General features: G+C 43.2%; 1 protein-coding gene across 2 annotated transcripts in view; it reads right to left on the minus strand.

The window, feature by feature from the left end:
- The window catches only part of LOC122861463 (latent-transforming growth factor beta-binding protein 2-like), an 84,439-nt gene that overhangs the window by 21,171 nt on the left and 36,685 nt on the right, over nt 1-26,583 (minus strand). The window contains exons 6-25 of one of the 2 annotated variants that reach the window (XM_044165906.1): nt 25,423-25,629; nt 24,060-24,343; nt 22,796-22,898; nt 14,604-14,678; nt 10,740-10,862; nt 10,467-10,631; nt 8,446-8,982; nt 7,583-7,602; nt 7,296-7,332; nt 6,748-6,822; nt 5,737-5,862; nt 5,148-5,276; nt 4,809-4,928; nt 4,392-4,511; nt 1,640-1,759; nt 1,322-1,444; nt 1,083-1,208; nt 856-981; nt 525-650; nt 222-347 (exon numbers count right to left, since the gene is read on the minus strand). In XM_044165906.1, the coding sequence (XP_044021841.1) occupies nt 222-347; nt 525-650; nt 856-981; nt 1,083-1,208; nt 1,322-1,444; nt 1,640-1,759; nt 4,392-4,511; nt 4,809-4,928; nt 5,148-5,276; nt 5,737-5,862; nt 6,748-6,822; nt 7,296-7,332; nt 7,583-7,602; nt 8,446-8,982; nt 10,467-10,631; nt 10,740-10,862; nt 14,604-14,678; nt 22,796-22,898; nt 24,060-24,343; nt 25,423-25,629 (2,868 nt within the window). The remainder of the gene's footprint in view (nt 1-221; nt 348-524; nt 651-855; nt 982-1,082; nt 1,209-1,321; nt 1,445-1,639; nt 1,760-4,391; nt 4,512-4,808; nt 4,929-5,147; nt 5,277-5,736; nt 5,863-6,747; nt 6,823-7,295; nt 7,333-7,582; nt 7,603-8,445; nt 8,983-10,466; nt 10,632-10,739; nt 10,863-14,603; nt 14,679-22,795; nt 22,899-24,059; nt 24,344-25,422; nt 25,630-26,583) is intronic. The other variant, XM_044165907.1, reaches the window with a different exon arrangement.

The raw sequence follows: 26,583 nt of genomic DNA on the forward strand, positions 1-26,583 counted from the left end.
TCTTTTGAAGAAGATGGGGCTTTGGGGTCAAAGCTGTCACACCTGATGCTGTTTACATACAACCTGAACCAGCTGGCACATTCACCCTTAACCACGACTTTGTTGGGTATTAAGGCAAGGCCTGGCATGTTTGAATAGAAGAGGAAGCTACACACACCTGTGCTCAAGTATACAAACATAAGAAAAGCACATTCCTGCACAAACACAGCCAAAAGCCTCACCATCACACTGCTGTCCATCCTCAGAGACTCTGAAACCAGGTTGACAGGTGACACATGTGAAGGACCCCTCTGTGTTTGTACAGGTTCCCTGGGGGCACGTAGTGGGCAGCGCACACTCATCAATATCTGGAAACAACACAGACGGTTAGACATTCAGTGCAGGACAGGGGTGTCTCTACAGCCAAGAAAAAAGACCCAAATTCACAATGAAAGGCAAGAACCACTATCAAGCTGAATTCAATATACTGTACATATGGTGTTATGCAGGAGTTCATTTGGATGAGTGGTGTTGAATAAACCAACCTTCACAGAGCTCCCCGTCATATGATACTCTGTACCCTGTAGGGCAGTTCTCACAGGTGTAAGAGCCTTCCGTGTTTAGACAGATCCCGTTGGCACAGGTAGAGAGGGACAGGCACTCGTCAATATCTGGAAGAAACACACCAGCACAAACATGCATGTACATCACTATAAATACTGAATAATATGTGGAGGGAATTCAGCTGCACATGAAAGGAGTTTTAATGGTGAGTTGACAAACTGCCCAGATGTGTTGAGTAAGCCTTTAACAGTAGTAACAGTATTAACTTGTGTTTTTTACTGAATGAGGAGCACAACTGGAGATTGAATTTACCTTCACACCTCTGCCGGTCTTGAGACACTCTGTAGCCAGCCTTACATCTGGTACAGGTGTAGGATCCCTCCGTGTTAGCACACACCCCACCAAGACACAAGTCACCTTGGGCACACTCATCCACATCTGCAAACAAAAATACCAAATTCACCACAAATGGGCAGACAAATTATCACTATCTACCAGTGTTTGTTGGAACAACTGCAGCTTAGTGTAAATCATTAGACCTTCACATCTCAGTCCATCAGCAGATGGTCCAAACCCAGGCCTGCAGTTCTGGCAATTGTAGGAACCTGCAGTGTTGATGCAAATTCCCGTGGGGCACACATTACCAGTTGCACACTCGTTGACATCTAACAAAAAGAAATCATTTGCAGACATTATTCTGCTGTCGTGAGAGCTCCACCAGCTGAGAAGTATGCAGTGATGAATTACACCCAACAGCTCTAGATAATCCGTTGCAGACCTTCACAGGCTTTGCTGTCTGAGGTGACTTGGTAACCGTGGTTACAGGTGCATTTATGGGTGCCGTCCAGATTGACACAGCGGCCGTGGAGACAGACTCCAGGGAGCACACACTCGTCTACATCTGGAGGGAAGATACAGAAGAAGAAAAAGGGGGCCTCAGAAAATAAAGACAACCGCTAACTCTTTGTAGCCCTTTCATAAACCTTCAATGGTGCTGCGTGGCTTCTGTAGAAGCACTGTGGGGAACTATTCACAGAGCTGTTACTTTGATTTGGGAAGTTCATAATGTCTGACTGACCTTCTGACTGACAGTTACCTTGGCAAATGCTGTCCAGTGAGAGTTTGTATCCTTGGAAACAGTTGCACCTATAGGAGCCCTCGGTGTTGACACACCTACCAGGACCGCACATTGTTTGGTTCAAGCACTCATTTACATCTGAGGAAAGAAAGGGTCAGGCAGGACACAATATATGAGAAGGGGATTTTAGGTTTCATCCACAATTACACTGTGTGATTAGAGTCAGTAAAAAGTCTCACTCACTCTTTCTAGTGGTATCTAGACATTTTGATTTTTTTTTTATCTATTTTTCAGATTTCTGCCACCACCCTGATACAATGAAAGTAAATGGAATTTCAGTTGTGGTGCTTATAACATACATGCTGTAAAAGCCGTGAACAAAATTCCATTTCTCTCCATTTTATAAGGGTGAAGGTAGAAAACCCAAAGAAAGATATTTCTCAAAACCTAGGAACATAACTAAAACCAAAACCAGCTGAATGGCTAGATACCACTAAAGGTAAATAAGAAAATGTGTTATTTTTGTAGTTTGGGTGTACTGATCCTTTAACATAAGATAAAATATAAGATGCAAAGTGGAATTGGGCCATTGTAGCAGGAAACAACAACAAGAAAATACAAATAAAGATGGGTCTACAAAATAAGGGTCACAGTACAGCAGTAAAGGGGAAACGATTACAGTACAATTAGTGTGCAAAATGACTGCAAAACAGTCATTATAGTACATCAGTGCACAGACCCTCATCTCATTCATGAAGGCCTTTTACTATTTGCAGCAGTAGCTGTCTTTTCCACTTCATGAGTCAGAACAGTTTACCCAGGAATTATGTTTGTGGTAAAGCTCACGCAGAAATAATGTTTTATAGTGGAATTTATCAAGTGTTAACAATGGCAATTTTTCAGGTTGGGTGAAGGTGTGGGAAGAGAAAGTCTGAAGTGAAGTCTTATTATGTGAGTGTAAGAGACAGAGCAAGAGATATTAAAGGAGGGAAGGGAAAGGGGGGAGAGGAAGGAAAAGTATTTTTCTGCAAAGGAGGTGGAGAGAGGACGCTGCCGAGAGGTGATAGAGATGCCGAAACAGAGAGCTCAGTGAAAACACTGCAAGAGAGTCACAGACTGGGTTTTGTTTGCCTAGCCGGGGGCATTGCCAGACGTCTGTCAGTGTGGCCCGTTGCTTTGTTTCCGCAATCATCCGGCATCTCTCAGGCCTCTGCGATAAGCCCTGACAAGGGAATGGAGCTGTTTTCTCTATCACACCAGCAATTAGGCTTATCCACGATTCGGCCAATTGGGCCCAAACCACTGTGCTACCGTCAATTGACTGAAGCAAATACTGGAAACCCAGTGCTCATGTTGCCTGTTTTATGTGACTCCCACAGCGCCAGATGTATACTGTAGGCCTGTTAGCGCTGCCTGGGCGGATGTTCAGAGTAAAAATATTTACCTCCAGTGTTATCCTTCATTTACAGGGTTCCTCTCAGTTACTATATATACACTACAGATTTACAATGAATTAATAATATATAATAAGTAGTTGAAGTGGTGTTTTCACGAGACTTTAAACAAGGGCATCAGTGGTAAGACTCACTGAGAAATCGACTATAAAGAACTCCAAATGACTACTAAAGTTAATTTCCATATTTTCCATCCTCATTCAGTCTTTCAGCTTTTCACATTTCTGGAATACTCACTCCAGGAGCTTAGGTTTCCAAACAAATTAGAGGGGTGCAAGGTCATAGAGATGGGATGTGGTAACACCAGTCAGGCTCTTATGCAACAGGGAGCTGCTAGCGAGTTAGCTTAAACACAACACACACCAAATGTAGTTTGTCGGCCATTTCTGTATTCAAATCTAATAATACGCAAGTGAGACTTTACAATGGACCACAGACAACACTATGGTGAGTGAGATAATTTGTTTGCATGTCTTGACCTCTTCACAGTGGGGAATTCACCCTTAGACCTTCTCATACATCTCATGTGACTCCTCGGTCCTCTCACCTAGCCCAGCAGTAGTAATAAAGCCTCGCTGGCCTCCGCTGGGCCCGACAGTACAGTGGCCAGAGCTCTCCAAAAATAATACGCTGTTTGTTCAAGGCTGTGGCCAAGAGAAAATATTTGGACTCTCCCAAATTATGTATTATAAACAATCTTTTTACGGGGGCCAGTGATAACGAAAGATCAGCAATAACACGGTGACTGTGTTTAAACAATATTTGGGATATGCAGAGGCTGCTGGGTGGAGGAGTTGATATATCATACGTGGAAACACTGAATGGAGAGAGAGGGCGGAGGGCTGTCCATGGCCCACGCAATACAGCCATCATCATCATCATGTGGTTTTGGGCTGTCGTGTGGGGGCCCAGTAGCGGTCCATGCTGGCCATAAAACATCCAATATAAAGTCTTTTGAAGCATAAAGTACAATTTATTTTATATAATTTCTGTGCACATCAGCAGTCAGAGTGTCCCTTTAAGCAAAAAGCCACAATTCAGTGAAATTAATTCAGCCTGTGCTATTTGTTGAACTGTACAGCATCATAAGCTGTCAGGAAGTCATTAACAGCACAGCTTGTTGCCATGCCACCTTGGTTATTTTTGGTGATGCTGGAGCAGCAGCTTTGTCTACGTAAATGTTACCTAATACAGGAAGCTTTTACAGTGTAAGAGGGGAAACCCAGCATATTTCCATGTAGCGGTCAGAAATACCCTAAGGAGTTCGGGTAGAGGTGGTGGTGCTGCTGCTGTGATGGGGTGTGGGGTTGACTTACCCACACATCTCTCATCGGCAGGCCTGAACCCTGGGCCGCAACTCTGGCACTGGAAGGAGCCGAGAGTGTTGACGCAGACACCGTTGGGACAGGAGCTGGGATCTCTGCACTCATCTACATCTGCTCAGGGAGAAGGTGGGACATGAAAACAATCATTTGAATTAGTTGTTACTAAAACAATATGCACATGCATGGAAGAAAGAGGGTGTAAGGTCACAAATGCTAATATATACAAACACACAATGCCTCTGTCACGAACTGAGCATAGTTTTCTTCCTGGCTTCAACTAGAGGAAAATACATGTGTTTTGTTACCAGGCTACACATTAACTCATGGCAGCAAACAAATACGTCTGGCTAGGACTGTGCTTACGTGAACTTGATTATGAGTGCGTAGGTGCTTGTGCATGCATGTCACCTTCGCATAGGCCTCTCCATGACTTGGCGAAGCCACTGTTGCATTCACAGGTGTAAGATCCTTCTGTGTTGAGGCATTTGCCATTCTGGCACTTGTTGGGCATGCTGCACTCATTAATGTCTGCCAGATTGAATGAAAACCAAGGGGAACAGAAAAGAAAGTGACTATTGTGTTCCAAAGCATTAATTAGGGCAGGATGCTTTTTAAATGAACAGCGCTGACAGACAAGAACTTGTGGTGCTCTAGTGAGAGTGGAGTCAGAAAGCTAACAGCAGCCTGTGGTGGCTTTCATCCATTGGAAACATTATGTCTCCTGCTGTAATTTCGGCTGTGTCTCACCTTGACAGAACTTCCTGTTCTGGGTGATCACCTGGCTGTAGCCGCTGTGGCATTGACAGGTGTAGGAGCCATAGTTGTTTATACAGTGGGCCTTCCCTTCACATGGGTCCTCGTCACACTCATTCACATCTACAATGGGAGACAGAGAAAGAAAGTAGACGAGATCGAACGCATTACATTACATTGAAGTTCCATTTCACCAGCAGAAACTGTTCACTTTCCAAGCCCAGACTTTAGAGCTCCTCTACTGCACAGGCAGAGCAGAGGCTGCGATCAAGGCCTTCACCGTGAGGTAAGGGATCACAGCACCGTGGCAGCTCTTTTGGATGGCCTGTACGCTGTTGTCAGGCATCACGGAACAGGTCAGCATAAACAAACGGATCCCTTTCATTTTGGCTCACTTCATTTCTAAAGGCTTCTATGCCATGTAATGTTTGGTGTTGAGGACTTGCACAGAGATGATGATAGACAGAGCCGCTGGGGCCTCGAGTATCAACATGTGTGTGTTTGTGTGCCCCTCCTTCTCTTTGAGTGTCCCACCGTTACCCCTGTCTTACTCCATCTCCTTTTCTCTCCCATTGGTGCTTACCAATGCAGTTGGTCTGCAGTGCACTGAGCTTGAATCCTGGCTCACAGTGGCAGGTGTAGCCAGTCTGCACAGGAATACATTTCCCATGGCCACATATGGCGGGGGTGGTGGCACACTTGTCAATACCTATAAAAAGCCATAGAGATGTGTACAGTCATTACTCAGAAAGCAGACACAAGTATTATTGACCTAGAATTACATAACATTACAGACACTGTAAAAAAAATAAAAATAAAAAAACTACATTCCACTAACACATGTTGTTCTCCATGGGAACCCGTCTTGCTGTTTTATAGGTGGGGTCTTGGATGAGAGGACAGGTTTTACAGCACTGTAGTGTTCTAACAGGTGGTATGGAGCTCTTACAAAGGGGTCGGCAAGAAACAGGTCATGCACAGTAGAGCCTGACATTAGTGTTGTTCTTGTCCTTTTCCGTCCAAATGGACTGTGGTAAAATAGAGACATTGAACTGGGCCCCTGTGTCTGGTTAAGGAGGACAAACCTCACTACAGTATCTCTTTTTCTATAGGTTTACTGCAAATTCTTCCTTTATCTCCATATTGCTCTTCCTCTCACTCTCTCTGTCACCCAAAAACACTTTAACCCTGTCTTCCACTTTATTTTTTACAAATCTGGCCTCTGTCCACTCAGAGAATAGCTTCCCCTTCCAAGAGGCACACTCTTTCTTGGTTCCTCGCCCTCTCGCCCTCTGTGCAGCACGGCATCTTCAAGCCAAATTGGCTCTGAGAAAAGGGGTCAAATAAAAGCATAATACAAGGTCTCCTCGGCTGGGTAAGCCTTAAAAAATGTGTCTTATGAGACGTGCTGCTGTCTGCCAGCAGTTGACTGAGAGCATAAAAAATGAAGAGTTGAGCTCCATGCTGCCCTTGTGCGTAGTCGTCCTACAGCTCCATACCCACCTGTCAGTAAGGCACTGTTGATTTATGATATGTATCCAGTGTTTCAAGAGAGTCCCAGTGTTTATTACATGTATTCTAATGCATGTTTTACCTGTGACTGAGTCTGTGTGGGTTGTGTCCTTTGAATCTGGCCTCAGGCTGATGATGTAGGAGTCTGGAGAAGTCTCTGTGAAGATGGATCGAGACTGGGTGAGTGCGAACACAGTGAACCATTAACACTGTGACACATACTAAGTCCTCATTCTCTACAACCTAAACGAGACACTGCTTGTTTTCCCAACCACTACTGCCTCAGCTCACTCACTGGCCAGCTATATAAAAATGATCTACCCTTTTCTCCAGTCTAAAGACTGAAATAAATCAAGTAGACTCATTGAATGTAGTCAACCTTCAAACTTTAATGTCAATGTTTTCACTGGCACGAGGGCAGAGCAGACGAGGATTGAGACTGCCGTAGGAGTGAGCAATTTATAGAAAACGCATCACGTGTCTGTGCCTGACTGAAACTACTATTGGCCCTTGAGCTAAGAGATGCTAAATCAAACCACAAGAAGCATTAAACAACAGTGTTAAGGCACTTGTTGAGGGTGAACAAGTAGTGTTGTATGATCAGTATGAGTAAAGCCAAGAGAAAAATACCTGGATATGTCAGTGGTGAGTCAGTCACAACAGCTGGCTAGAAAACAAGCAAAATATTACTTGTCAAAGATTTTGGTTACATTTCATTGCCATATTCATGTTCATACAGTATTTCTGCTTTTGTCATCATAGTCAGTGCTAATTAGGTGTGTGTATCTACCAAAATGTGGTCTGAATAAGTTATATAATCATAACAAACCCTCCAGCTGAGATAGCTAGAGCATATTGTTCTAAGATAAACATTTCAAAAGTATGTGCCAACAGGTTGACAGGGAGGGAGAACTTACCGGGCTCAGAATTTCCACATCTGCCACGAGACAGAAAGAAGAGGAAAAGTTTATCAGTAGCAAAAGTTGACATTCTGTTTGCATTAACAAGTACCATTACTGACCACACACAACATACACAACAACCCATGTTCTCCTTAGGCACTTGACTTGCAGGTTTGGAGGTCTTTGTAGCTAATAAAACAAAGCTTATGGCACATTTATCCTCCAAGCCAGACAGAGAAAGTTATATTAGAAACGTAGTGAAGACTACTGGCCAAGGAAAAATGCAAAGAGAGACAAGGAAATAGATATCTCTGATAATGAAGACAAAAATCCCTAAATATTTACATAATTGTTTCCTCATATAAATCAAGATGTCGTAGCTTTGCCAATAAAGTATCTCACAAGCATTAAATTAGGAAGATACATTTACAGAAAATCCTGAGGATTTAGATGTATGGCCAATGTGGATTACTTGTGTGTGCTGCTGTGATGCTCACAGGGATTTCACTTTGATGCATGGGGGACATGAGTACTGCTACACAATATGTTTGATGTTGGATCAAGCATATATTTATGGATATCAAAACATCCTGTTGATGTTTGGATTCTCACTAAAAAAGCTAATCCATTTGCATCATGTAGAAAAGAAAATCCTATTGTGTATCACTCATCTGCCCTGCATTGTTTATGCCATAGGTTGTGGTAAAAATATGCATGTGGTTAAGTGAATACCATGTTTGGATAACTCCAAGGCCTAAGTGCATAATATGAACATTCAGCAGCAGCAACTATTCATCTCTTTACCATTCAGAGTAAACATTTACCAACCTTAAAGACAACTTGGCAGGGATTTAATGTACCAAACATTTTATTCTCACCTTCCAGCTGTTTTGGTGTCTCTCTGGCTGGGTGAGAGGGATGGAAAGGCTGCTGTGGAGTCAGAGGGTACCAGGGTGCTTGTGGCGTCTCAGGGTACTCAGGGTATTGGGGTGCTTGTGGCGTCTCAGGGTACTCAGGGTATTGGGGTGCTTGTGGCGTCTCAGGGTACTCAGGGTATTGGGGTGCTTGTGGCGTCTCAGGGTACTCAGGGTATTGGGATGCTTGTGGCGTCTCAGGGTACTCAGGGTATTGGGGTGCTTGTGGTGTCTCAGGGTACTCAGGGTATTGGGGTGCTTGTGGTGTCTCAGGGTACTCAGGGTATTGGGGTACTTGTGGTGTCTGTGGGTAGCTGGGGTGTTGTGGCAGTGGCAGTGAGGGCTGGGAGGATGGAGGCTGAGGGTAAGTGGGGCTCTGCTCCTCCCATGACACTCCTGTGCTCTGCAGATCATCTTCCCCCAGCTGTCTGAGAGAAATCTGCACATCAGAGCGCGAGTAGGTATATCCGTGACCAGCTGGGCAGATCTCCTTGAAATGGTCTGCAGGGTAGGCAACACATAGCAGCAAACAATGAGCTATAGAAAACATCACCTCTGTGTCCTGCTCTTGGGCTCCTAAAGCTAACATAAAACGCTGCCAGAGTGTAATTGTGTCTCATATTTCTGTCTGATGCTCATAGCAATACCATAAGCCATCCGTGTAATACTGTTATGTTGAGCATGCTTTACTGTGTGCTGTGACTGAGGGGGTCGGGTTTCGATTATTGCTGCAGAACTAGCTAGCTGGCAGGCCAGTGACAGCTGTCACAGAGGGCTACCAGCAAGGGGATTTGGATAGACTGGGGGATATCTGCACACTCAAACAGACACAGCCATGCCAGTGGGGAAAGTAGAGGATCATGTAATGCTTACTGACCTTTGAACTCTTTGGTGTAGAGGCGCGTGAGTGAGAGGCTAATGGAGGATTGGCTGGCTAGATTATAGGAGAGAGACTGGACCTCTTTGTGTTGGAGCCCAACAAACCTCAGCGATGGTGAATCCATTACAAATGAGAAGCACTGTGTCCCCTACCTGACCTGAAACCAGCAACTCTACGCCAAAAGAGTCTGGAATAGAGATACGAGTAATGACAGATATGTGGTCGCTGTAAATGCTTGTGTAAATGCAGGAAACGTGGATACGATAGGCTACTGAATGATGAATTTAAAGTGGAGGGAAATGGGGTTATATATGATCAGGAGCCACATCAGAGGAAGTGGAGTAAATATGGAATGAAAGTCAACAGGCTCCTGTTACCAAGTCACAAGTGATGGGCCTGGCTGCTTTGTTAGGAACATGGCTCTAACAGCTTGTCAGGCTATACAAAAGCTAGCGTCCGAAATAATCAGAGGTTATGTGTCTGTGTACTGTGTCAGTCCTGGCTGAGCAGCACCATGGAGGTCTGTGTCTGTGATATCTGATCTATGACAATCCCCATGAATCACTGGCCAGTACAGACACTCCATAAAACCAGCCTGTTTCTCTCAGAGACTTTGAAGATTAGATCGGTATGAAAAAAAAGATGACAACTACTTCCCATGTTTCACTTGGCCAAGCTATTTATTTCTGCTGTGAAGCTTTGCCTGTCTATTAGTGGGGTTTCTCTCTGAGGATTGGAGTGATAACACAAGACTGACTCCCACTATTATGTAGCCTCCAAAATATGAAAACTGTTATGTTTTTGGTCCTTTTCCACTCCAAACACATTTGGTTGTTTTGAACTGCTTTACACGCCTGGCAAATAGCAGAATGGTGACTGAGGGGTAAATATTTTTTGTCTGTGCTTTCACTACCATTGCTAGCTGTTGCAAAGGATTACATGTGACATTTTAAATCTGCAAAAGTGTTTAACCCAGCAAATCATTTTTCAGCAAGTACAATAAAACCAGAAATGGAAGGTGGATGAATTTAAACAGTATATGAGTGGTAGAGGAGAATTTGTAACACATGCAGCAACAGTACAGGGTAACTTTTGGCGGCTGTACCTGATCCCGGCAAGGGACAGCGATCACACCCAGGGCCCCAGGCCTTGCCCACTCGGCTGCAGCAGCAGATCTGCTTGGTGATGTGTTGAGCAAGAGGCAGGGAGCATGTGCCTGCTGACACCGATCGATAGCAGAATGCCCTCTGGTCGGATACAGCCTTGTCCGCTGGGGAGAAAAGTCGATATATCGACCATAATCCAATGCAATACACGAGAAAATGGCCACAGCCTCGAATTACGTGTTATGAGTCAAAGAAAAAGCAACGATACTTACAGACACAGTGGCTCCTGGCAGCGTCTAACATGAAGCCTGGTTTACATGTGCACCTGTAGCTTCCTTTGGCGTTGAGACATTCAGCATTCTTACAGATCCCAGGCAACAGGCACTCATTGATGTCTGTGAAATATGCGGTACGTCAGTCATGGAGTATCTAGTACATTGTGATTATGGGAATATGATGAAGTCATGTTTTTTTCCTCTGACAAGAATTTGTTTCGAACTCCCAATGAACCCCTCAACCAAATTTGGTACAAGTATCGATATCAGATTTGGTGTGCTGCATTTCACACAGAGCATACAGAGCTTTCATGCTTACAGACCAGCAGAGATGATGTAAGGCTTTAGAAATCATTTACACCTTGAAAGGTGACAAAATATTGCAATAGATCATGTAGTCAAAACCACCAGCTGCTGGGAGGTGATGAAATATGGAAACTTTCAGGTTTCACAATTGTATGAAAGCAAGGAGGAGTGATGACACGAGGGAAACATGCACAATAAATGTGACCATTGTAAACCAGAATGCACTCAATCATGTATCCTTCTGACTGCAAGATATTCAACTCTCAGGGTTGTGGTAACCTTGACTTTGGAATCTGGACAGTCAAGCAAAGGCAGAGGAAATAGAAGAATGTTTTAGATTATTATCTTCCTCAGCATCTTTCCTTTACAGTGTCCAATAAGGTCACAGCCTCCTTAGCTTACGTCAATGAGTGAAAGTCATAAAGAGATTTTTCCCTCTGTCTGGCCTGAACCATGTGCTGTGCTGTGTGGATTGATACAGTGGCCAGTGGAGTTTGCTTACTGCTCCAACAGTTTCTGAGCCACTAAGCCAAATGGAGGCAAGCTAGCCAGTTAATGTGCCAGCCAGGAGCATAGGGGGACATATTTCAGGCGCTTAGTCATGCGATCACATTGGGACCAGGCAAAGTTTGTTGTTCTACTGTGTTAAACAAAGAGTACATCATTAGGTCTTTTCCCATTGCTTTGACGACTGGAAACCGACAGCCTGCCACCACAGATTTTCCCAATTCTAATTAATCTGCTCTTGTTTTGTTGTTTTGCTTCCTGCTGGAAAAAGTGAGTTTATAAGGGATTGAGGCTGATAAATTCTGTGGACTGAAGCCAATCCAGGGAATGCCTCAATGTTCTTTTTGTTGTTTGTTGTTGTTTCTTCTTTTCTATCTCTGTTGCCCATTTTTCTTTGCACATTTCTATCTCTCTTAGGAGGAACTAGTTCTAAAGCTAAACCTGGCCTTATAATGACAAAGCCTCCAGCCTCAATGTTATGACAATGTAAACAAGCCTGTGTCTCTGTTAGCAAAAGCAACCTGTTTGGATGAGTAAGGATGAGGCACACTGTGAAGACAATTAAGCAGACCACAGATGTCGTGCCTGCTTGTGCTGATATTCATGCTCTGAAGAGCTAGGAGCAACAATATTCTGTATGCAGGTACTGTGGGGACTTTAGTTTAAGCAGCATGCTATCTGGTCAGAGTTCAGGTCAGCGTTGGGCTCAGCCTTCATCACATGAGGTCTTTAATCCATGGTTCGGTTGAGTCCCAGATTAGTGCTATTGTTACAGTCTGCTGGTGGGTTGATCGGGATTGAAACTGACTTCCATGACAACCTGTCATGACCAGCACTAATCTCAACTTCTATTTTGAATCTATGCTTGGTTGCTCTCATTGACAAATAGTCCTTGTGGTAAGAACTCACAAGTGTCCATCTTTTGTCATAGTTGTTTTTTTTTATTGTCTAATGATACATATTGATGATTGCAATACATCCAAAAACTTTGCAGTGCAAGTGTCAACCAGTCTGCTGCGACCTTACTTGACCTTGACCACTGTTACCTTCTGGAAAAAAAGATTCACATAAACACCCGCGGAATTATTTATGGACACTGCAAAGGAAATTGGCAGCATTACTCTCTTAATATGTATTGGCTGTTATGGCTAAAGTGAGTACCTTATGACTACTTTGGAAGTCTCAAACCAGTCATAACTTATGGGGCCAAAAATGCATCCATTTAGAAACTGTGAATACAGGGAATGAACATTCTCAAAATACAGCCAAAGCAGCCATTACTGAGAAAAGTACGTTTTCACAGGTGAATTCCTACTGTATAATTTAATATATCGAGTATTCAATATGATAAATGTCAAATGTCAGTGTTTTAAAATTGATTGTGTGTAGCTTTTATTAAGTTGATCGAAAATGCCAAAAGAGTTATGTAATACTTCCATCATCTCTTCTTTGAAGTGGTGTATGAGTAATATGACCTGCTCCCGGCACTAGTTTACCACCCACAACAGAGACTGCACATGCATCTATGTGTCTTTCATCTAACAAGCACAGTTACAAATGGCCAATTCAGCTGACGTAGTTTCTGAGAAGCAGCTTCTGAAGATAAGAAATCGTCTCTGAAGTCAGAGAGCAGCGTATGGCTCTGATGGGGCATCTTATCGTATTGTAGCTTGGACGTCACTTACCCGCAAGGGTCAGTGTACAAAGGAAGAGCGGTAAATCATGCCTGTTACTGAATATGCGACAAGCTCTGCTCTGTTCCAATAAAATACACTGCAAACAGCTCAGACTAAGAGCCACAGTTTGGCAAGCTGGACACCATCCTGGTAATAATGACAAAATCCCAGAAAAAGCAGGTTTTTTGAAATTAGAAATCATTTTTGGGAATGGAGCAGCAGCTGAACGGGACAGAGACTTTAAAGCGCTCCAGTAAATACTGTGGGTAACTGTCAGCTTTCCTTTTTTGGAACTCCAAAAATGAGCAACTGAAAGGGAGGAACATCTTGAAACAATCACAAAAGAAAAGTATGAATAATAGAAAGATACATTTCCACAGTTGTTGGCTAGTTGACACACTATTGGAAAAAAAGTGTGTCCTTGTCCACAGGTCTTTGTTTTATCAAAATATGTTTCCCAGCTCAATCATCACCTTAAAACATTAATAGGTCAAAAGTACTATGCAGATCAGAAAACATGTTGAACTTGCTGAACCAGTGGATGAGGCCTGTTATAGATGTAGTCAAAGCTGTCCACTGGACCGTTATGTTGTTGCACTCCATAGGCTTCAGTAAGCATTGCCCTTTGGATTATGACATCATTAATCAAGTCATTGACACAGCTCAAGTAGACTGTCAGAAAAGCTACATTTTGTTATTGAAAGTGTCAGCATCAGTTGCATTGTTCACAGATTGAGCAGTGCATTTTTCTTGTGTCTAACAGCCAAGGTTTATTTGTTCATGTTGATTAATTCCAGTTCTGTATACTAACACCTCCAACAAATATAAATAGTCTGAATTATCTAGTGGAGGACTGTCTACAGAGCTGACACTGTGGGTGGTTACTGCTTCGTGAACTTAAAGCCAGCTGACAACTAGACACCTCTGGGAAGCTGCAATAGAGCAAAATACAGTGTATGTTCAGGATCAATCTAACTAAAGCTCCCTTCCAAATACTCTGAGAGCCACATTTACCATAATCGCAGCCTGCTGTACCAGTCTCCACTCAGAACCCCAAAGACCAATAAAAACAGCAGCTCCAGGTGCTTATTGGCTGCTGAATTCTGACCCTGGATCAAGGCTAATTGTATTCTTGACCTGGTTCCCATAGGGGCCAGATGCACAGCAAGGAATACTTTTATAGAGTTCCCCAGGGTCCGTATAAGCATGGAAACATATGGGCAGTACGTTTTTACCACACTCATGCCATTATATTTAATATAAGCTTTGTTTTTGTTATAGGTAAGCTACCTATTAAAATATGCAGTGGGTTAAATCATATGATAACATAAAAAACAATAGTGAACATTCTTCAACATATTTTATTGCTTACCTTGACAGTGTGTGAGATTCATCCTTTTAAAACCTTTGGAACATTCCACTTGTCCATTTGCAATCACTGCATATGCTGCAAACAGAAAGAGAAAGTACAGCTTTAGAAGAGCGAAATTATCTTACAGTGCCGTGCCTCTCTGTCACAAAGCATTGCATTCATCACAGAGGGAGAAGAGGAGCGCAGCTTTAGGAGGGGACCATATAACTTACAGATGTGAGCATCTTGGCAAAAGGAAAAATGAGGGGACCCACAGCTGGGCCGCGGGGGGACTCTAGAGTGAGTGTATGGAAATGGATCCCCATCAACCACATTTATAAACCAGCACTGCCATCCAGCAGAATGTAACGCTAACACTCGACGTCATTTATAATCATATTACCTATAACTCTCCTCAGCCCCTAGGGACAGACAAAGGAAGTGCTTACATCATAAATATGTTGAGGAAGCCTACGTGACAGTCCTGACCTTTATCATCAACCACAGTGCAAATCTACTTAAACAACAGACTAATACTTTAACTGCGCACACTAGGAATGGCGATTAATGTATGGCTTGCATGAAGGTTTTTGACCCAAAACTTCTTTTTGCTTGTTTTGCCAAAGCAATAAAAATCATATGGTGTGTGCTTCAGGTGTGTACATTAGAGGTTCACAGAAGTGCTGCAGTAAATAACACGGTGTGTCTGTTAATGCCCCAGAGCGGCCATAGTGACAGAGGCCTGAAAACATTATGTCATTACTCATTGGGCACCCAGTCAAGCCCCAGCAGCATGCTCCATTAAATGTACAGAGAGGTCAATGTGACTATCATATGGCAAAGAGAAAGTCTGTATCTGTGTGTTTGACAGAGAGAAAGAGCTGGTGTGTATGAGGTTCTATAGGTTTCTAAACAAAGACAGGATGATTATTAGTAGCAGATCTTTCCATGACATAAGCTGAGATGAAGAATCTTGCTTCATATCATGTTAAAAGGAGAAGATCTAACTTTAATTTTGGAGGGAAAAAATGTGTGTTTGGGTGAAGAAAGCTCTAAGAATAATGACATGCTTTTTAGCATGACGGAACAGTTTCTCACTGTTACACTCTGCTCACATTACAGTCATAAATCAGACAGCTTAAAACAATGATGGTAGAATCTTGCTTTATATTGTTTCATAATCATAATAGCCATGATTCTGTTGTTCTGCACTTTTAGCACATGAACGCACTGGAAAAATGTTGTTTCTGCCAAGATTTAAAAAAATATTTGGTGGCACATGTACAACAAAGTTTGTTATGTCTCAGCTCAAGCAGGCTTTTCAAATTCACGAACATGAATAGACATTTTACAAAATATGAAACACGACTTAAAATACATAAATATATATATATCACATCCATATATATATATTTATAGTCGTGTTTCATATTTTTTTATATCATCCAGTTAGAATAAACATGGAAAGAAATCATGATATCCAAGATTTCCCACTCACAGAAAACAAAATACAAATGACAGTGATGACAATCTTTGGTTTTTCACCATGGCCAGAAAACATAATATTTTACCAAAGTGCAGCATTGCTTTGAACTTGCTGCCACAGTGACGAAGGGTTGAAAACAGAGGTGACGCATGCAAGAAACTACGGTCACAGCCTTGCCAGCCCTGGCAGAGTGCTCTGGGAAAGGGAGAAAGGTTGCACTGTGTGTGTGACCAAAGCTCCAGAAAACCATGGCTATCTGGATGCCTGACTGCGAGCAAAGCAGGACAAGAGAAGACCACATCTCTATAACCCATCTGTCCTCTTCAGCCACCTATGCCACCAGAAATTAGAAGAGATAGCAAACACATTCAATGAATCTCCAGGGCTGCTTTGTTTCACAAGCTCAGTGAATTTCCAAAGTTGGTAACTGGAAAGAATTCAGTACTGTATGGGTTGAGGTTCCAAACCCAGTGGCCAGAAAACAAGACTTTGTCAGCCTTCAATACAGTACAGGATATCAACACAGCAATCCTGTAAACATCTACCTTCTATACAAAATCAGTCATGAGTTTGTGTCATTTTCCCAGGAGTGACTGGAATGTGTGCCACATGGAGACTTTCTGGGAACACGGTCCTGGAAGCTAAGTTATGTTTTGGCCCTGCTGTGACCCAGTGGACCAGGCAGGGTCAATGTACCTGAGGGTTGACAAAGTAGAAGTGGGTCAGCATGAAGGGGGCAACGGGAAAAGGGGGGAATTGTGTCGAAGCGACGCCCCTGTTCCTGTCTGCCCACTTCCTCATCTTCCTCTGCACCCTCCTAATCCCCCTTTCAAAGTTTCTGAGTAATGAGCTGTTGTGGGAGGGCGGTGGGCACACCCTCCTGCAGCGATGGGATCAGGGAAAGTCTGGTCTGAGTGACAGCAGGGCGCACATGCCAAGGGAAGCCCAGTGGGGAGGTCCGGGTGTCTCAATAAAGCTTATTAGCAGGGAGGTGAGGACCTCTGCAGTCAGTAACAACTTCAACATGAATCTGAGAGACAGCTCATTTCAAAACTCTGCTTGTCTTAAAATGGCTTGAGAGATTGAAAGATTGAGATGTTGCAGAAGTCTTGAGCAGTTTTAAAACCTAATTATGTATTAAGTATTGCACCAACATTAAACAGTGATGTAAAGTTTGCATATTTCCACATATACCAGACACATTTACAATACATGTTTATCAAACTTTATTTGGACATAGGATCTAATTTGGCACACTGTACTCAACATTTCCTCATGGGCATCCTAGATATAAAAATGCTTGTTATCGGAGTTCAGTTCAGTAGATATTTATTGATCCCTAAGGGCAATTTGTTTGCAGTAAGGTTTAAAAACCAACTGCTGAAACTCAGCATACAGAGTTAGACAACAACCCTCCTAAATATTGGTTGCCTTCTGTAGGATGCATTTATTATAAAATACACAGAGTATTGGCTGTTAATTCATTCATTTTGTAATGTTGATGAGGTTGAGGTTGTAGTTGAGGCTTATGCCTGAATCCTAGGCTACTGTACTAGCAAATCAGAAGCATGTCTTCTGAACATTCACCTCAAGAAAAGATGATAAGCACCAGGACAAAAAATCTGTGACAATTGGGCACTTAATTTTCATTATTTTACAAAATGGTAAGAATTGTGGTTTTCTCAGAGGATTTAATGATGTGTCTGTTCTCATGCTTGTTTCTGCAGTCATTTGTGTAGAAAACAGAGTAACACAGGCAGTGGCTTGCAAGAGTGAGCTCAAGCTGCGCATCATTAGTGTCACCCTTGGTTACAAAGACTGTAGACCCAGACTGGTCTGTATCCACTGAGGGTACAGACAGAAACTTCCAATTGTTGTCTATCCATTTAGCCCTGTTCAACAAAAGACTTTGTCACCCCTTACTAATTTATTGTCCGTCTCCATTCAGTTGTGTTGTGCATTCCACTGGCAACTGTTCAGCAATATTTGCTTGAATTCCCCGACCTGAAAGTGTAATTCAAAATCCTTGGAGCTTCTTGATTGGTGCTGCTGTCCTAAATTAAATCTAAATAAATCCCTTAAGTCTCTTTTCAACATGAAAGTAAAATTTGCAGGGCCTGCTGAGGGTATTCAAATGAAAGGACAGCTTATGCAAAATGAGAGAGAAAGTAAAGAGAGAAGGAGGCAGGAGGCTGAGAACGGAGAGAGTTTATAGTAAGATGGGTTCCTCAGCTGTACAGAAATCTTTAATTGCTAATTTGGTACAATCACTCTGCAGACCACCCGGCCCGGGGGCTGTTCTTCTAAGACGATTGAGAGGTCTGGTCCATCAATCACGGGGCTCAGAGCCCTTCACCAGCTTCCCCAGGGACCTGCCTGGGAGGCAACCTCAGTGTTGGGCTTCTCCCCTTAACTGGTTGGAAAACCTGAGAATGCGTGGGAGACAGGATGGAGGAGGGATTGATGCCATCCACTGGATGGGAACAGGAGACAGTCTTCCTTTCCACTCCATTGGGGGCCACTCTATAGGAAAACAACCAATACCAAAGCCAAGTCCTCCTCAGGACCCTTTCCAGCAATTTACTTTCTGACATGCCGCCACGGGACAAACTGGTGCCGCCGAGAGAAAACCAGGAGCAAACAGAGCTCTTTAATCACCATGGAGGGTTTCAGGTCTTTTGAGTCTCTAAGATGGCAAAGCCATCTCTTCTTGGCCTTTGAGCCAATGCTTGATTGGAGCAAACAGCTTAGAGGGAAGTCATTTGCTTTCAAAACAGAATGTCTCCTTGGCACGAGCCACATTTGCAATTCTGGCACGGTCCATATCACATGCCCTGTAAATAATGTGTCCCCGCTAGTGAAGCAAAGGCTAATCAGTTAAGACACATGGGACTAATATCAACATCCTCCTGCTGATACAGACACAAATCCAATGTGCAACCTATGAGATATGTGCTCAATCATTAACAGTCTTAGCTGTTTATCTGTATCATATTGCTTCAACACTACCATCCCACGGCACATGTGAAGCAACAACAAAAAGGCTTTGATGAAGAGATTTCATTTTTCTGCAACATTAAATCTTTACTCAAAACATACTTTCCATTGTTTCTATTCACGAAAGTATGCATTTTACATCTCTGTTTGTAGTTTGACAATTTTGCTTAACGTCCTTCTCCAAGATGCTGATCAAACACACACTTTTAATACAGACCCACATTCCTCAATAATCTCCAATTCACTGTGGAATATCAACCACCTGGGCTAGTTCCAAAAAAGGCATGCCACGGTACATTCCCAATAAAAATGTGCTTAACTTAGCTTGTATCCAATTAAGAAATACAACACAAATTTCATATCCATCTGCCTCCAACTGGGATTTATTTCTCGTAGTGGTTAGGTCTGCTCAGCCCTGATTAGCCACGCTGCTGCCTGGCTAATAGATTCCATCATTCTAGTTGTGAAGGGATAACACTAAGTCAACATCAATGAATCAAATGCTGTCAAAGATATGTGATGTCTCTATCTAATCACCATGAGAAGCTGCTGTGGAGCTGTTCCAATGCATCTGTTCTCTCGCTGCCTATTTCTGAGGCAAAGTCATTGCATCTCTGGTTTTTGTTGGTCATTAACAAGTGTTCATGTTTGATCAGCACTAATAAAAAGCAATAGTGCAGGCTTTGGCCCCTCAATGGATGTCAGATTAAATGTCTGGGGAATAGATGGGAGATTTGGGAGGGATGAGTTCATGTGGGAAGATCTGGAAGTCGTGGAGCTCTGTGGGGCCCCTCCTTCTTTGCCTCATCTGACTTTATTGATCTAAACCTCATGAAGTATAGTGTCCTCATTACAGAGAGACACAGAGAGGAGGGGGAGAGCAAAACAGGCAGACAACTCCCACAGATAGAGGCAGAATAGAGGGCGGGGCAAAGACAGCGCTAGGGAAGTGACATCATGATGACCTCGATGACCCAGGGAGGCAGAGTTGGAGGAAGCCAAGGCTCCTGTGGGTGTGGTGGTTGCTTTAGGCCCTGGGGATGTCTGATCTGGCTCCCTGGGAAGCCTCCCAGCATCGCAGGCAGGGAGAGTCACAGAGAGGGAAGCTGCCCAGCAATGACAGATGGGGAGACAAACGGCTTGTGGGATTCCATTAGCTGTGAAACTCACAGTGAGGGAGGGGCTGCCAGCACAATTATACAAAGTCATGCCAACACTACAGTATGGGTCAGACTCAGGCCACAGCAAATGGCCTTCAGTTGGCTTAGGGAACCTCAGATTACTTTACTGATAGAAATGTATCTTTAAGTCACCCCCAGAATAATGCCACTATCCTGGTGCTTTGCTTTTCAAGGATAAACCTCCTCTCAGTTTCTGCCATGTGCTCTTCTTATGGGCACCCAAATTGCCTCCTGTCCCACTCACCTACTGTCATTCTCACTCGACTCAACGAGTCACTGGTTAGCTCTCATACTTGTGGACAGTTTTGATCACCTCTACATCGGTCTCTATCAAAAACTACAATCCTAGATTGAATTAGTTTGAAATTCAAGCAGAGTGCAGTGCAGTTTTTTTTCACTCCGCCTCATCATCAGAACCAGAGGGATAGAGCTGACTACAGCCTGTTCTGGTTGATCTGGATCTCATTACCACCCAGGAATCCTCAGCATGTGACTTTTTAAAGGCACTGGCTCCTAAAGGCTTCGGCTCCCACTGAGATGGGACACACTGGCATTCATGCCTCCATAACGTCAGCTCTCCTTCACATACACATACATAATCTCCTCTCTTATTGCCACAGCAGTGACATAAAGTCCTTGGAGTATAATATTAAATAATACCCAGCTATATAATGTCGTCAGCTGTGTTGAAATGCATATATATTAACAGACTTCACAAAGAGACACAGCCAGACTGCAACAACAGCAATATACATTATGAGTCTATATTATTTGTATAAAGCACTGTGCTGATTATCAGTCAGAACCATTCACTATATTGAGTGAGGCTGATGCAAATATGACAGTGATGTGGAGGCCGAATGGGCCTAGAATAGGATAATAGTCTGCAACAGAACTGTCTGTTGCGGTCATGTTGGCATCATCTATAAATGTAATAAAATAAATGAAGTAGCAATGCTTGCTCTCAGTCAACAGTGCATTTTGTAACCAGCTATAAACTGACCAATGGTAGCATTACACCCCTAAATACAAACTGGGATTTCATGACATCATTATCACATACTCAACAAGAGACACAGGAGACTCTTATAAAGCTATAGTATATGACTTTTCCCCACACTGCAAGATGACAACTGACCCATTCACTATGTAATAAAATGAACAGCATCATTTTTCAGCAGCTGTTGTCTCCAGGTTGTATATCATTCTTGTCAAACACGTAAGAAAGCATACGTCTCAGCCAGTAAGGGAAGAATGCAGCTGTAAGATTTAGCCAAGTGTCTAAACTGAGAACAGTAATGCTCTAGAGGAATTCAAAGCATTTCTCTTATTAAAGCTCCCTCCAAGACTTCTGGGACATAGTACATGACTTCATTTTGACTTCATTTTTCCTCTCTTTCATTCTCTCTATCCCCTGCCTGCGTGTGACCTGGGACCCGGGCCTACAATATGCTGCCCCCCAAAACATCCACAAAAATGAGCGAATGGGGTATTCACTCCACTTCTCCCCCAAACTTCAAAGGAGGGAGCAGAGGAAAACATCTGGGAGCTAAAAGAGATTTTGCCGGGGACTTAGGAAGAGCGGGAATCTGGCATGCCAAGGGAGAGAGAGAGTTTGAGAGAAAAGAATGGATCGGCATCTATGATAGATAGAGAAGACAGAGAGGGATGATGTCTGCTTCTGATTAAGGTCAGACATTAAACAGGGTACGAGGACTTTGACAGCCAACTGACATCTGCGGGCATGGCCGTAATATGAATGTATGTAAGAGTGCCGGGAAATAACTGAGTGTCCCCATGTGCCACCAAAGCTGCTTCCCATGATTCCTAAAGTCCTGCACCAGTGCAGTGACATAGCCATGTCCTCCAAATAACACACAGAGCTGTCAGGCCGAGTGAAAGTCTCCATCTACAGTGAAGGGTGTCACCACCCACCCTGCCTGCTGGCTTACAACCATCCTGCTGCTGTTTCTCAAACCTACCGCAGCTCTGGTTAGGAAGCAGCTGAATTGCGGCTGTTCATTTCCTCACTCTTTCAAGGCCACGTTGGCTCATTCTGCCCACAAGGTGGGTGGCACTCATGCCAGGCTCTCATCTTCATGCTGAATGTGTTTTCATTTGCTTTTTGGTTTTATGGAGGCAAAAACAGCTTAATTGTTACAACTGGATGCATGGGTCATGGGCGAGTCACACTGAAGACTGCTATTTGCTAATCATCATCAGTCATCAGTATTGTTCTAAATAATGTGATAAATACTTTAAAAATCCACCAAGCATAAACAACTGCTTCTAAGGAATATAACATATAACACTGACTAAACACCTTAATATACAGCACTATGAAAGTAGAGCCCAGCTGCGTCTTGCTGTTTTGAACCGATATGAATAACAGTACAAGAATACCAAGAGATCAACATACCAAAAGCACAACAGAAAATAATACCAACAGAATTAGACCAGATTAGAGATAGATTAGATTTAAGTATGTAATGGAACAGAGCGGAACAAAAAATTGCTCAGATCTGATGGCTTTAGTCAGGAGGGCTTACCTGGTTTGGTTGGACACTTTTGGCACTTGTTTAGACCCCAGGAGGCGCCCACACTTCCACAGCAATCATCCTGTTTGGTTAGGCCTGGCAGAGGCTTTCCACACTACAACAACACACATCTGTGTTAAATCTAAGAAATGAGTTTTGAGAATGAGAGTGTTACATGTTTGTGAATGCATGCTTCTTTGCGTGCAAATGTGTGTGCGTGTGTTTGTGTGAGAGTGTGCGTGTATACCTATCTGCAAGGACAGAGTGAACCAGACCCATCTGAGACTAGTTAGTTGAAGGAGGACATAAACACTGAGTCTCAAGAACAACTATGAACCTCCTGGCATGCCTCATTAAAGCACTTGGCTAATTGTGAAGAGAGATTCCTATCAGACCTTACTTATTGGATTTTTGTCCAATAGAGATTTATGAAACTAAAGAGGCAACAGAGAAGACATTCTTCTGGAGAACACCACACTGGCATACTGGCAGGAGAGGAAGGAAAAGTACAGGCTAAAGCTTTTGTACACTCCTTTTCTGGGGCAGTTCTATTGGGGTTCTGAAAAATCACTGCGACTGGAAGGTTTATTTTCAAGCTCTCTATGAAACCAGAGTAGAGGAAATGGGAACACAAACTTGTTCAAGGAATAATTCTGGCAAAAACAACTCTACTCCAGTCGCAACTGCAAACCTAAAGGCTAAGACTCAAACATAACGCCTTATCACAGCCAAGCAAACATATGCAGTATTAAGCCTCAGATTAGCCAAGCTCAAACACTGCCACTTCAGTCCTTCCGTTTCCTAACTTCTTTTTTATATGTCTGTGGCATCCATACATTACCCTGACCATGCAAAGTGCAGTAAATTTGCAGTACATGCCATACTGTATTCATGGTGCCATACAGACCATGAAAGGCTTCCCTTTTGAGCCACAAAGAGGAGCACATGGGCTAAATTTCAAGCTTAACTGTTGTCCTCTGATCACATCCTAACTCATAAAATGCCTATGTTGGGGGAACTGATGGAACATGAGATGACCAATGCGGTCAGAGCTCATAAATCCCCGACATGACATAAATCATAGCCACAGGCCCACTTCCTGTTTGAAACAGCAGGTATAAGAGAAGGTGATGGGATGGGAAGATAATGACACCTGTGGTAAAACAACACTTTCTCCCACTGGTTTCAAAACCTATGATGGGCTAAGATACGCCAGGTGGCTTCCATCAGCTAGATGACAACGTACATAGTGTGTTTTAATGACTTAACACAATACCTGTCCATCGACTGTTTCCTGAAAGCATCTTCCCACATGTCCGTTCTGACGGTTGTGCGGTCTGGCATGGCCATGGCCATTCCCACTGGTGTGTGGGTGCCTGCTGCTATGCTCATTGGTGGGTTCATGTCCATTCCCAGGCTGGGAACGCTGCTGGACAGAGTGAGCCCCCTCTGTGGTGGCCGGTCTCTGCCCAGGCTGGACCCGAGCTACTTGGTGGATGTGGACTTCAGCCTCTGGAGGGTGCTGAATGTGGACATTCACCAAGGATGGGTGGAGAGACACTGGAAAATCAGAGACTCACAGTTTATACAATATGGTGGATAGTTTATAGCTTCAATTTTTTTTTTAATAATGTAAGTGGAAGCATCCTCAGCCAAAGGATAAAAGCTGTATATACATACTGCAGTTTGCAAGCTATCAGCTAACATCCTGCACAAACTTGTTCAACACACACTTAGCTTGCTTCATCCCCAAGCTATGAGATCTACATGGGGAATTCCCAGCAGTGAAGACGCTATTAAGATACTACAAAACAACAACACAAAGTGTTTCAGATTCTCTGGTTTAAATCAAATCATCTTAAAGACCAAAACAGATTTGTTGAGGAGTTGAGAAGATTTTGCAATGTAGAGAATGATCTCTTTTGTCCTTCTGACAGAGGGGAAGCATCTATCTTCAGGGAGTGCCAGGGTTTTTTCCCAGAATTCTGACCCACTCTCATAAATCATAGTCTCACAGACAGACGGCAGGGAGAGTCCAAGGAAAAGAAGTAGACCTTATCAAGAGTCCTGGACATGAAATTGCCTCCTTGCGTATATAAAGCATACGGACAGTAAGATCATTTCTTTGTCTTGACATGACAATACAGACATTGGACTCATGTCATTTAATTTTTATTATTCATTTATTTCAAAATGGAGGAGGATGAAAGATTTGAAATTTAAATTATCTAAAACAAAGCTTCTGCTTCTACTTACTGTTAGACAGAGCAAGATGCTGAGCCAGATGCAATGAGTAAATAAAAAATGATATCAGAGATAGAGATGGAAAGTGAGCACATCTTTTTCTTTTATATTATTTCTTATAACTTCATGATGATGCTCTGTTTCTAATATCCACTTCTGTTTGATAAAAGCAGCATTGTGCAAACAATATGAGGACTCCCACTGAGTCATCCATTACTTGTTCTGCTCAAAATAGAGTCTGACCTCCACTGCTGGCCAGCAAAGGCAGAGCACCACACGGTAAACAATGTTCAAAATCAAGGAGTAGACTCGTGTGCATTTAAAAAAGTGTGTGTGACCGGACCTTAAAAGAAGTCAGTGGGAAGGCAGCCTTTGACACAGTGTTGGGGGATTACCTTGCTGATTGGACAGTGGAAGAGTGTACATGGAGTGGGAGGGAGATTTTGGTCTCTGGAGGCTGGCATCCTTGTGGCTGTGAGGGGTGGGTCTGGCAGGAGGCGGGACTGGCAGGTGGCAAAACTTCCCTGTTGAGTTTGACGGACACCAGCAGAGGTCCCTGCCGATGCATCGGCCTCCATTAAGACAGGGTATCTGACAGAAAACTGCCGGGAGGAAGAAGAGAGAAACAGTGTGTCAGAAGAGAAAAAGATGAAGAGGTTATTATAAGTGAGAGATTTGTTAGTGTATACAACACGCCACATTTAATTGCACAGATTTATGTATCCTCATACACAAGTATCCAGTATTAAGAAACAGAGGGGGTAGTCCTAATAGGCTTCATGCGGACAAGCTTTGTTTGCAAAAGGTTAGCAATGGTCATGCTGTTCTCTACTTCACTACCAGACACCTCATTCCACATGACAAGTTTCATGTTGTCCTGAGGGCAGAGCCATGACACTGCCCTCATGCTGCACCTCCTTCATTGGCATGTTTTGCCTCACATTAGTACATATTCCTGTGCAGGATGATGAGTGATGATTCATCCTGTAATAATTTAGAGAAAATAACAAGTGCGTGGATATCTGTATGGAACACTTGCTAGGATGGCTTTCCCAAACTATCACATCTTGTGCAAAATTTCAAAGGGCGCAACTGGCTCTTAACAGTGTAAGTAAATTGAATCCCAAAAGTGCTCTGTCTGATTTATAGTTTGCAGTTTACCATGAGGAGAGAAAGAAAGGAAAGGCCAGCACTGGCCAGATGATGTTTGACAGTACTGCTTTCACAGCCCTTCCATTGGCCTTATCTTTTGGCGTAAGGGATGGGTGCCAGCCCAGTACCCTACATACCTGGGCCTGCTCAGATTCGCTCTGACCTGACCTCACCTAACTCAAAACATCAAAGACCATCAAATGAAAAAAATTCATCCAACCGTGACAAATAAGAAAAGAACCATTTTGAGGCACAAAGGATAGAAAGACGAAGCACTGCACTTTTTCGGCTCAGCAGTACCACACTCCACAAATATGAGGACTGCTTTACAAGACAGTTTGAGATACAGATGGCCCACATACTAAGACAACACTAGTGATGGAAACATGCTGTGAGCTGCATCC

This window comes from Siniperca chuatsi, linkage group LG15 (assembly GCF_020085105.1).
Source record: "Siniperca chuatsi isolate FFG_IHB_CAS linkage group LG15, ASM2008510v1, whole genome shotgun sequence".
Classification (NCBI taxonomy): Eukaryota; Metazoa; Chordata; class Actinopteri; order Centrarchiformes; family Sinipercidae; genus Siniperca; species Siniperca chuatsi.